Source organism: Phodopus roborovskii, unplaced genomic scaffold, assembly GCF_943737965.1.
Source record: "Phodopus roborovskii unplaced genomic scaffold, PHOROB, whole genome shotgun sequence".
Lineage (NCBI taxonomy): Eukaryota > Metazoa > Chordata > Mammalia > Rodentia > Cricetidae > Phodopus > Phodopus roborovskii.
Window position 1 is genome coordinate 27,420,656 of NW_026126433.1, and position 12,062 is coordinate 27,432,717.

Consider the following 12,062-nt stretch of genomic DNA (forward strand, 5'->3'; position numbering starts at 1 on the left):
TTCTGTTGGCCCAATCGCTTCCCCTTGCTTTATTTTAAATCTGTGGCTCATGGCATGATATAATATAGATTTTTGGCTCAAGAAACTGCTTGAAAACTATGATTAAACTGGCAGTGTTGACCCAGCAGAGAAGTAATGGCTTAAGTTGCCTTTGTACTGGTGCTAAGTTTATGCTTTTATTTAAGATTCATAAAGGAAAGGCAGAAAAAAATACATCTAAAAAATAATTGAAGGAATTTCTGTTTTTCACAGTGATTGAGAATTGTATTACTAACTCCCTAATTATGCATATTTGTATTGATACAGACAAAGGCATTTAAAAATGGCCATAATTTTCATTAGCAAAATGTCTACAGGCATACATCAGAAACTCATACTTAACACAGAATCCGAAAAAAGCAAAAGTACCGTAACTTACATGAACTTTGATGTCTTATTTATTAAGTTGTAATAGACTACACAAACACAATTTCCCAGTGCTGCTCTTTTTTTAATGTGGATAGTACCATGCAGCCACCACCTTAACCATCTCCAAAACTTTTCATCTCCTGTAGTGACTGAAACTCTGTACTCACTAAGTCCCCATCTACTTAATTTTTGGTATTATTATTACTATTATTGTTATTATTGATCCTAGGTTACTTTCTGTAAGCCCTGCTTGTAGACTAGGCTGGCCTCAAACTCTGAGGTTCGCCTGCCTCTGCCTCCCCATTGTTGGAATTAAAGGTGTGCATCATGACCCTGCTTGTTTTTTTTTGTTTTTGTTTTTGTTTTTTAATTTATTAAGAGTTACAAAAAAGACAAAAACAAAGCTTTTACTTACTTTATGGATCCATAATAGTATTCTTTCAGGGACAACAATATAGACTAGTGTGCTATAGTTCTTATGGAAGAGGAGTCACGAGGTAATTCTAGGAGCTCTCTTCGGGGGCATTTACTACTCTGGGACTGGACAGTAATCAGCCCCTGCAGCTCCCACAAATGCAGTGAATCCTCACCTGAATCCTCATCAGTACACCGGGGAGGAATCATGGTTTGCAAAGTCACCCATATCTTCAGCCTGCTCACCAGCCCAGGGATCCCCAGCCCTCCTGCAGCAAGCCTCTCCTATTTTCCACTCTCTATAATGTGGAAGTTCCAATTTACCATGACCCTGCTCCTGTTCCTGTCCATGTCCAGAGGCTGTGCCTGACAGTAGTCTGCCCTCAGGACATTCCCCATTCTCTGTGTTGCTACTCTGCATCCCTTATGTCATATCTATCTGCCTTCTTTTGTCTGGCTCCTAGTTTACAACATTTCATCTACTGGTTATATGGTGCCCTACCATAAATATTTGATACAATGGCAAAAACTTAAATATAGCAGCTTCACCATGCTTATTATTATTATTATTATTACGTTTGGTTTGTGTGTGTATGTGTGTAGTTAGGGTACATATACTTTGTATCTGATCTGCAAATACCATAAAAAAATACTCATTTCATAATAGAGTATCTACATTTAATTTTATAGTCTCTAGGGGGAAAAAGTCTCATTTAAAAATTCTATGTGGTTTAGGACAATTAAGGATATCAAAGATGCATTTAAAATATTAAGACCCACTCTGTTTTCTAGAAGTTATGAAAGCAATACCACTTAATAGGTTAGTTGCTACTGTGCACTTCTGAAGCACTTTGGAATCATTTGTCTGTCTAAGGGAGGGCATGTTAGCACCATTGGTTAATAGATGAGAACTTTCCCTCTCTGCACTTACTGTATTTGAATTACGGAATTTACCCAGAATATTCTGAGGCAACAATCCTTTTTAGTAACCTCCTTTTCTCTTAGGTATTACTAAGATATTTTTTCTAGTAGGGTTTTAAAAAGTAGGAACAAAGATGTCGTATCTTGTAGTAAGAAGAGATATACTTAACTCAAAGATTTGTAGGAGATTATATTACTCATACAGAATTACAGAATAAATTTGAAGACATTTTTGAGCAAATGTAGCTTTAATGTGTACCTAATTCATACTTTTCTTCCTTAAGGAGAGTCTGGAGACTCTTGTACCCACAATAATTCATTTGCTGCATTCTGTTGGCCTGTATATGATGTTGTTAACAAAGAAAAAAAACAAGGAAACCATGGGTGTTTCTCTTCTGAGCTTGTCATAATCCACTTTGAGGCTGCATTTCTGTATTACTGGTTATGTTATTCCTCGAAATAATCTAAATTGAGGGCATGTTTTCAGAAATGTCATAATTTGAGGAAATAAAGGGCACAGACATCTTGCTATCCTGATCTTTATTCATTTAATTATACAGTAGCACGAAGGTGACAATCCTAAAGCCTGCTTTGTTTTATCTGTTTGTAAATGTTTATTCCTACTCTTGTTTTTGAGCTTTTTAATACTGTATAAAGTATTGGTTACTAGGTGTCTTAATGTGGTTCTTTCTAGCACTTCTACAAAGTCATTGTCAGAGAATTTATTCTAATTCAAGGTTAATTAGTGTACCATTAAAATAATGTGTTACAAAAATTAATTATATTGCAGGTCAGAACATGTATTAAAAAGCATAGTGCAAATGTCTGGGAGTGCATCATCCTTCTTAAAACATGACTGTGTGCCATCTTTCTGGAAAATGCATCCAGAGGGAAACTCACCCCTGAGGTCCAGTCACAGGTGTTTCCCCTAAAGTAAATTTTGGCACCACATATGACAAATTTAAAATATAACCCCCATTAATGGTGAAAGTGCTGCTCATCTACTCTACCATCAGAACAGCTAACGATTCATAGTTCAGCATTAGTTGGTGAAACATGATTGGGTCAAACCTAAAGGAAAAATCAGGAGCCTGCTTGAGAAGTAAAAATTATCTATTCATCTTGTTGTAAAAGCACATAGCATTATGTTTTCCTATTGTGATACAGTTCTCATATGTGCACTCTAGAAGCATGTCACACATTGTAATTATGTATAAAACTACATAGTATTTAGTTTCCCTACGGTGAAATAGTTCTCATATGTATGCTATGGAATCATGTCACACACTGTAATTGTGCAGTGATTCTTATTAATAGTTGAACTTTATACCTACTCTAAATAAAGCTAGTACTAAAAATGATAAACTTTTATCTGACTCTTCTTCCTTCTTCTCCTTCTCCTCCTTCTATTTCTTCTTCCTCCTCCCCCTCCTTCCCTTTTTCGAGACATGTTCTCTCTGCATAGTCCTGTCTGTCCTGGAACTTGCTAAGTAGACCAGGCTGGCTTTGAACTCACAGAGATCAGCCTGCCTCTGCTTCTCTAGTGCAGGGACTAAAGACATGTGCCACCATATAAGGTTGATTGGCCCACATTTTCAAACTTTTGTTTCCCTTTTTTATAATTTTATGTGTGCAAAAATTTTTTGGAGAAAATGTATAAGAAAACAGATACAGGTAAATAAAAGAAAATCAAACGCGTGAAATCAATAAAAAGGGAAATCTGTAAGGAAGATGTTGTTCTTGCTATTTATTCAATTACTTGAATTAATAGATGTATCAAGAGAGTCTAAATGATAAAAGCAGTGTACGTGGGTTTAGAAAAGCACCTGGGAAGGTATCTTTTAGAGTCGTCCTTGTCTCAACCTTTATAGATTTAAATGTTTTCTACAGTGACAGGGGTTTCAGCTTAATGTGGGAAAGCATCTTATTCTTTTTAAGAACATCACTGTCACCCTCAGAGTAATGCCATACATCACCCATTATTAGCCATACCAAGATTTTCTGGCAGTCAAAAACAGGAATAATACATTAATAGTAATTGTAAGTCTTTTATATGTAAAAGTCAAAAGTAGTGAGTGTATCATGGACTGGAGAGATGGCTCAGCAGTGAGATTATCCATTCAACAAATATATTTATGTATTTGTTTGTGCATGTATATGCACCTACATAGAAATCAAGGAACGGCTTGCCACAGTTGGTTCTCTTTCATCACGTAGATCCTGGAAATGGAACTTGGGTTATCAGGCTTCATAGCAGGCATCTTTATGGGCTAAGTCATTTTGCCATCCTAACTCATATTATTGATTTTGTTGCTTATACTACCAATTCCCATTCTTCAGATAAGGAAATTGGTTAGAGCAAAGAAGTTACTGGACCTGTGGGTGATAGATCGGAAGTAGAACTTGGGGCTTCCCATTGCTACCCACTTTCCCATAGTGCATTTTATAACACCCTCAGAATAATTAATCTATAGTTTTATATATCTCTTTCCCCATCTTTATAGCATATGAACTCTATATGGTCCCACATATATATTTATATTAACAAGTTCCTTCATTGTCTTCTACTTGTAGGGCAGAGCTCTTCTCCACTGGGCATGTGACCGAGGACATAAGGAATTAGTCAAAGTCTTGCTACAGTATGAAGCTGACATTAATTGTCAGGTAAGAATAGCTTTTAAATGAACTTGCTTTTCTTCTTTTTAATTAAGATTCATTAATTTTTATTATGGGTGCTTAACCTGTATATATATATACATACATACATATATATACATATATATATGTATCACATGTTTGCAGTGCCCAGACTCCTCTGAGATGGAGTTACAGAGGATTCTGAGTCTTGGGAATCCAACCTCTGTCCTTCAAGAGCAACCAGTGCTCTTAGCTACTGAGCCATCTCTCCAGCCCCTAAAAGAACCTTAAAAAAAAAAAAAGCTGGAGTAAAACTCATAAGAAAATGTATTAGAATGTCTTCTGGTGTATGTCACTGCAGCCCCTGCTATAGAGCTCCACAGTGTTGTCATCATCCAGTGGCAAATCCTGTAGCACTTACATAGTTGCTTCTGCTTTCCTCTAGCCCCAAACATAGCAACCACTAATCTGCTTTTTGGTTGTTTGGTTGTTTGGTTGGTTGGTTGGTTGGTTGGTTGGTTGGTTGGTTGGTTGGTTGGTTGGGTTTGGATTTTGGAGACAGTCTTTCTATGTAGCCCTGGCTGTCCCGGAACTATCTCTATAGACCAGGTTGGCCACGAATTCAGAGATCTGCCTGCCTCTGCCTCTCAAGTGCTAGGATTAAAGGTATGGCCATCACCACTTGGCACTAATCTGTTTTTTTTTGTTTTGTTTTCTGTGTGGTATTTCTTGTAAATGGAATCATGAAATAAGTGCTTTCCTGTTTTGTTTCTTTCATGTAACATATTCTCAAGGTGTTTTTCTGCTAGAGCATGCCATAGGACTTTTTTTTTTTTTTTAATGCCTGGATTTTTAATACATGAGCATCCGATGTTTTCTTTAGCCATTCATCAGTTAATAGACTGTTATTGTTTCTAACTTTTGACAGTTGTAATAATGCTACAAAACATTTGTGTTTTTCCTGCTTTTACACTTACTTCTAAGGCTAGAATGCCAGAATCTTAGGATAACTTTTTACAGTTTATTTTTATTGTATGTGTAAAAATAGTTTTCTATTTTGTGCCTGGTGTCTTTGGGAGGCCATTAGATACAACTGGGGTTACCAACAGTAGGGAGCTAATTGAACCCAGGTCCTCTACAAGAGCAACAATTGTCCCCATCTGCTGAACCATCTCTTCGGCCCCAATTTTTTGGTAATTTAACATGTAATTTCTTCATGTGTAACTTTTGGGAGTCTAAACTATTTTCCATAGGAGTTGTACCCCCACACACACACACCAGTGTTCGAGACTTCCAACTTCACTCATCCTTATTTTCCCTTCTTTTTAAAATAACCATCCTAGTGGATGTAACTTTACTTCATCATTATATGATTTTGATTTACCTTTCCCTAATGACTAAACAGTACTGAGCCTCGTGTGTGCGTGCGTGCATGCGTTAATTCATTCTTTACACCAGGCTAGCCTCTAACTCAGAGATCTGCCTGTGTCTGCCTTCCAAGTGCCGCCTAGGTTTTTTTTGTTTTTTTTGTTTGTTTGTTTGTTTGTTTGTTTTGTTTTGTTTTTTGTATATTTTAAAATTTCACTTTATGAACCATTTGTTCATGTCTTTTACCTAATTTATTAATAGATTGATACTTTTAAAAGATTATAGAGACACTTTATGTATCAAGAAAAAGTTTTAATATACATATGACATGTTAAAACTGTTCCTCATAGTTTCTTTTGGAATTTTCTCCCTTTATGGTTTCTTTGGGCCATCTATAATTACCCTGTGTCTTGTATGTTTTAGTAGAGATTTTATTTTGTGTAGATGCCTCGCAGGTTGTTCCAATGTGTATTGAATGGTCACTTTTGCTTCTTGTGATGTCTTCCTTATCATATATCTGGTCCGCATTTTGGTCTGTTTCTGGCCTTGTCCTTCCATCCCATTCCTCAGTTTTTATGTGTGTTCTTAGTCCATGTTCTTTTAAAGAACATAGGTTCAAATGTCTTAAAATGTTTTAACATTGGATAAGCCAGTTTCTTCACTGTTCATTAGATTTTTTTTTCTACAGTTTTGCTTCCCTGTTAGTAAATGTTTGGAGTTGTCTTTTTACTGTCGCTTTCCTGAGCCACTACCTCATTAAGTTTAAGCAAGCAGCAGGAACCTGTGGATGCATTCATGTCTTTACATGATTGTAAATAATTCAGGGGTATTTTAAAGGAAAGTGTTTCCACATTAGGCATTGTCTGAGTTTTTTGTTTGTTTGTTTGTTATGGTTTTTTTTTTTTTTTTTTTGGTTTTTTGGTTTTTTTCCAGTTCTATTGTAGGTACAAAGCAGTCCCAACCATGCCTTGAGGGGCTTCCTAGAGCACAGTTGACTAAACAGGAGTTTTAGTGCAGAGGTGAGGTTCCATGTGGATTTTCGGACAAATTGGTTAAGATGGCGTGTTCCCTGGCACAGTGTTTTCCTTGCCCCCTGCATTCACATGGTCATTTTATTATATTGCTCCCATCGTTTTTAAAACGTTGTTCTTGATGACTATAATCTGATCTATCGAGTGCCAGTTAATGGGAATGCTCTTGGCTTTGTCAGTTAAAGATGATAACATGCTTCCAAGTCAGAGGGCTTCTGCAGATTAGGTCTCAGGGTAGCTTTCCTGCTGTCGCTTCTCTTTTGGTTTTGTTATTGAAAGCGCTTTTCAAATATAGACAATGCAAACGTAATAAATGGAAGGAAAGGTTCAGCTCTTTCATGACTCAATCTTTCTTAAACAATATTATTATTGACTGGCTTATTGGTTGCCAAAAAGGAAAATCAATTTTATTAGAACTATTTGGTTGGCCATAGATCTTGGTACTAACCCGGCAGGCTGATGTTATCAACTATCTGAAGAATAACTTTTACTGTGAGTCTGGAATGAAGTAATTAGAGCTGTGTCAGGTCTATTCTGTGTATTCCCATCATTTTATTATTCAGTCTATCTCATAAATTCCTTTAGGGAACTACAGTGGCTGTATTCAGTGGCCCTGCTAAGGTTGGAACTAATGTTTATTTCTAAGAAAGCCTTTATAATTTCATCTGCTAGCTGTGTACTAACAAATACTTTGTTTCTTCTACTTAGTTTTGACTTTTGGTTCCACTTTGGAAGTTGGGTTATTGTCACATTTGGTGTTAGTATAATGATGTAAATGTGTGTGTGCATGTATGTGTGTGCACGCCTGTGTGTAGACACATTCCTTGCACTCTTTTTCTTGAGAGTTTTCAGTTCTTGAAAGGACCCCCACAAACATGCGAGCTTGATACCTCTGTTGCAGTAATTAAAAACACTATGATCAAAAGCAGCTTAAACGTCCAGGTCCCAGTTCTTCACTGAGGGGAAGCAGGGATGAAACTCAAGGAGGAACTAGAGGGGAAGCCAAGAAGGAGTGATGCTCAGCTAGTTTTTTCCTATAGTCAAGGACCACCTACCCAGAGATGGCCCCACCCACAGTCAGCAGGGCTCTCTATGTCATTCATTAGTCAAGACAATCTGTCCCAGACATGGCCACAGGCCAGATGGTGGAGGCAATAAGGTGTCTGCTTCCCAGGTAGCTCTAGATTGTCAAGTTGACAATAAAACTAACCAAGACAACATTAAAAGACATTAGGATGTCAAAGATTTAATGGTAGGTAGTCTCATATTTGAATAAAGTAGTCTCAAGGCAATAAATAGGATAGGGGAGTATGAGATTCTGCAGGGTATGAGTATTCATCTGTACAATGTAACACAGATCAAAAGAGAAACATTTTGCTTAGGTGAATAGAAGTGTTTAAGGACTTCTTAAAATTTGTTTTTGTTTTGAATCACAGTTTCTCAATGTAGTCCTGGCTGTCATGGAACTCATTATGTAGAGTGAGTTCCCCTCCCAAATGCTGGGGTTGAAGGCCTATGCCACCATGCCTGGCCAGAACTTTATCATATATAAATTACATGGACTGTGACTTATAAATTAGTACAAGGGCAGTGTGCCTTCAGGAAACACCTTGCTGCTAACTATCTATTGTAAAAGGTTTAAAAAATGTGAGAAAACTACAGAGTAGTGAATAAACCGTTGGTGATGCTGCTAAATGTGATGGTGACATAAAATCTTTCCTGGTGTTTACATGTTGCCAGTGTTTATGTGAGTTGTGTCTTAAGCCACCACACCAGCCCAGTAATGTGCATAGACTACTTTGTCTTACTGATGGAGAAAACATGAGCTTAGAGAATCTTTGTAGCTATTGAGAAAGCCAGAATTGAACATTTTCTAACCAAGTCTGAGTTCTTAACCTCATCACCGTAAAACTCTCATCCTTTGTCCATAGGTACTTTTCCTTTATTTAAAATTATTAAAGTATAAATCAAATTCAACAAGGCACATTATACATAAATCCTAAGGATACAGCTCTGTGTGCATGCGCACACATACACACACCCATACACTGGCCTTTGTAACTACCTCCTATATCAAATTGCAGCATTTCCTGAACTAGAATGTAGGCTCCCTTAAGCTCCTCCCTGTCACTTTCCACACTTCCTATACCACCCTGAAATGACTGTTCAATCACCACTGATCACTTGTAGCTCTTTGTCAAATTCGAATCTTTGTAATAGTGTTCATTATACAGTATATGATATATAGTATAGTCATTTGGGTGTGGCTTATCACACTCAGCATAATACTTGTGAGGGTCATCTCTGTTGTTACATATACTATTAATTTTATTGCTGTGTAACATTCCATTGTATGCATATACTGCAGTTTGTCCCCCTTCTGTTGGACAGCTAGGATTTCTTTTTTTTCCTTCAGTTTTTGTCTATTATGAATAAAATATCTTGAGAACACTGTTGAATGTGGACACACACATTCTCATTCCTGTTCATTGTGTGGGTAGAATTGCTGGTGTATATGGTAGCTGTGTGTGTGACTCTTTGAGGGACTGCATGTTTTTTTTTTTCTAAGAGTTGTACCATTTTACATGCACACCAGCAGGATATGTAGGGTCTAGTCTCTACATTCTTGCCAACACTTGTTTATCATTTGTCTTTTTATTATGCTCATCCATTTAATGAATAGGAAATGGTGTTTCATTGGGGTCATGATAGTCAGGAGGTATGGTAAGGATTTCAGTTTCTAGTCCCGTGGCAAAAATGTCTATTCAGATACCATGTCTTTCTTACTTACTTACTTATTTTGGAGCAGGGTCTCCCTGTGTAACTCTGACTGGCCTGGAACTATGTAGACCAGGCTGGCCTCAAACTCAGAGACCCACCTACCTCTGCCTCTGAGTTCTGGGATTAAAGATGTATATCATCTTGGCTGGCCTTGTGTCTACTTTAAAAAGTAGGGTTGTCTGTCATGGAGTTGAAAGGGTTGTTTTTCTACTCTGAATACATAATTTGAAAATGTTTTCTTCTATTCAATGGAATTTTCTTTTCTTTACTGTTAGTGTCCTTTGAAACAAAGTTTTTGTTTTAAAATTTTTAAAAGTTTGATGGAATCCTAGTTACTTTTTCATTTTTATTTGTGTTTTTAGTATCATTTTTAAGAAACTTGTCTAATCAAGTATGATGATTAGGTCTTTTTGTTTCAAGACTTTTTTGGCGCTCTTACATTTAGGTCTTTGATTTCTTTTTAATGGTTTGCATAGAGTATGAAATAATAGTCCAATTTCATCCTTTTATGTGAATATCTAGTTGTGTAATTATTTGTTAAAAAGTCTATTCCCACTAGGTGTGGGGGGCAGTGGTACCCGCCTTTAATCCCATCACTCAGGAGGCAGAGGCAGGCAGATCTCTGTGAGTTCGAGACCCATCTAGTCTACAGAGTCTAGTTCCTGGACAGCCAGGTCTACATAGAGAAACCCTGTCTCGCTCATAAAAACAAACAAAAAGTCTATTCCCTCTTTCATTAAACTCCTGTACTCCTTGTCAAGATAGTGAGCACAAAGTGGAAATCTGTTCTCAGGCTCTCAGCTTTCCTCTACTGTCATTACAGAAATTAACAGCCTGATCTGATGGGCTCTCAACTTTTCCTTCTAGTATTCCCACTTATACTGCTCTTTCTGAAACTGCCTTGGGGTTCTTGCCCCCCTTCCTCTCCATCCTTCCCTTCTTCCTTCCCCACCTCCTCCTCTTTCTCTTTTTCTCTCTGCTTGCTGATACTGGGCTGGCAGTTTTGATTTTTAGCTTTGAGGTCCCTCACCTCATTAGCCATAATTCCCTTCTTAAAGGCCATTCAAGTGTTGCTGTATTGAGGGTTATAGCTTCAACATACAAATGTGAGTTGATTGGGTTATCAGAATCATCAAGCTCTGGTTTGAGCAGAGGCTCTGCTTGGCTAATGCTCGGGAAACACATCTGCCATCCAGCTGTAGCTTCCAGACACTTGCCTGTACTCATGGCATCTCCCCCCCCCCCGCGCAAATGCTGTAATGAGAGACCTACCCCAATTCATATTCTTTCATTCTACTTAGAACAAGATTTTGTACCTCTTTTCATTTAGTGTTACGCAGTAACCATTTTTATGTGCCATTCGGTATTTACAAGTACATGGCTGATACATATCTGAGGTGCTACAGATCATCAGAGTTCAATTTGAGTCTCAGAATTATAATATTAGCAGTATTTGAGCTGTGCCAAGCTTACTGAAATGTGTTAAACTACCACATTCAATTAATTTTAAGATGGGGTTTTTTGTTTTGTGTTTTTACATTTTAACATTCTGAAATTGAGAAGCACCTTGTACTCTCTGTTAACTAAATATTAAGTTGTAATGGGCTAGGTTTTAGAAGTGGTCTTTGTTGGTATTGTCAGTTCAATTGAGTACATCCACTATTGGGTTGGTTTTGTTACTTGAAATATTTTCAAAGGAGCTGGAACAATGGCTCAGCAGATAAGAGCACGTGCTACTCTTAGAGGGCACGAGTTTGGTTCCCAGTATTTATATTAGGTAATTCACAAGCTCCTATAACTCCAACTTCAGTGGTTCTAAATCCTCTGGCCTCTGCAAGCACCTGTTCTTATATGTGCATATCCACAAAGAGACAGATACATAATTTAAAATATTTTTTAAAAATAAATCTTAAAATCCTGTTTTAGAAAAATGACTATAATTGCTTATTGAAACAAAAGTTGTGTGTGGAGAGAAACAAAAGTAGCAGTAGATTTAACATCAGTTGAACAAATGTTTATCATAAGAATAACCATTATATTTTTGTATGTATGTGTAGGAGAACAGTCACACATAGGTTTTCATATAAAGAGGTACATTATGTGCTGATTACATTTTTAAAAAGATACTTTCCTTCTCAGGTTGTTTTTGGTCACAGTGTTTATCACTGCAATAGAAAGAAAACTAAGACAGAAATTGATACCAAAATACTTGGCCAGTTTTTTGGGGGTAACTTATGGAAGTGTTTGGAACGTTAGGTTGGAGAAGTTGTTGCATGCTCCAAGCATGATGTACTGTTTTGGGGAAGCTTGGAAGATAAAAGTGTTGAGAGAAATATAAAGGCCTGGCTTATGAAGTTTCAGAGGGAAGCAAAGACTATCAGGGTCATTAAAGTAATAATAGAATTTAAAATCTGTGGTTTCTGGTCCACTATGATTAACAAAAGGCCAGCACACTGGAATGAAACCTTTTCGTTACTGAGACAATAGATGCTGATTATCTGA

At 37.1% G+C, this 12,062-nt stretch overlaps 1 protein-coding gene across 1 annotated transcript in view; it reads left to right on the forward strand.

Annotated features, from left to right (window-relative positions):
• The window catches only part of Acbd6 (acyl-CoA binding domain containing 6), a 135,978-nt gene that overhangs the window by 64,017 nt on the left and 59,899 nt on the right, over positions 1 to 12,062 (forward strand). The window contains exon 6 of the mRNA XM_051186008.1: positions 4,318 to 4,407. Coding sequence (XP_051041965.1) covers positions 4,318 to 4,407 — 90 coding nt within the window. The remainder of the gene's footprint in view (positions 1 to 4,317; positions 4,408 to 12,062) is intronic.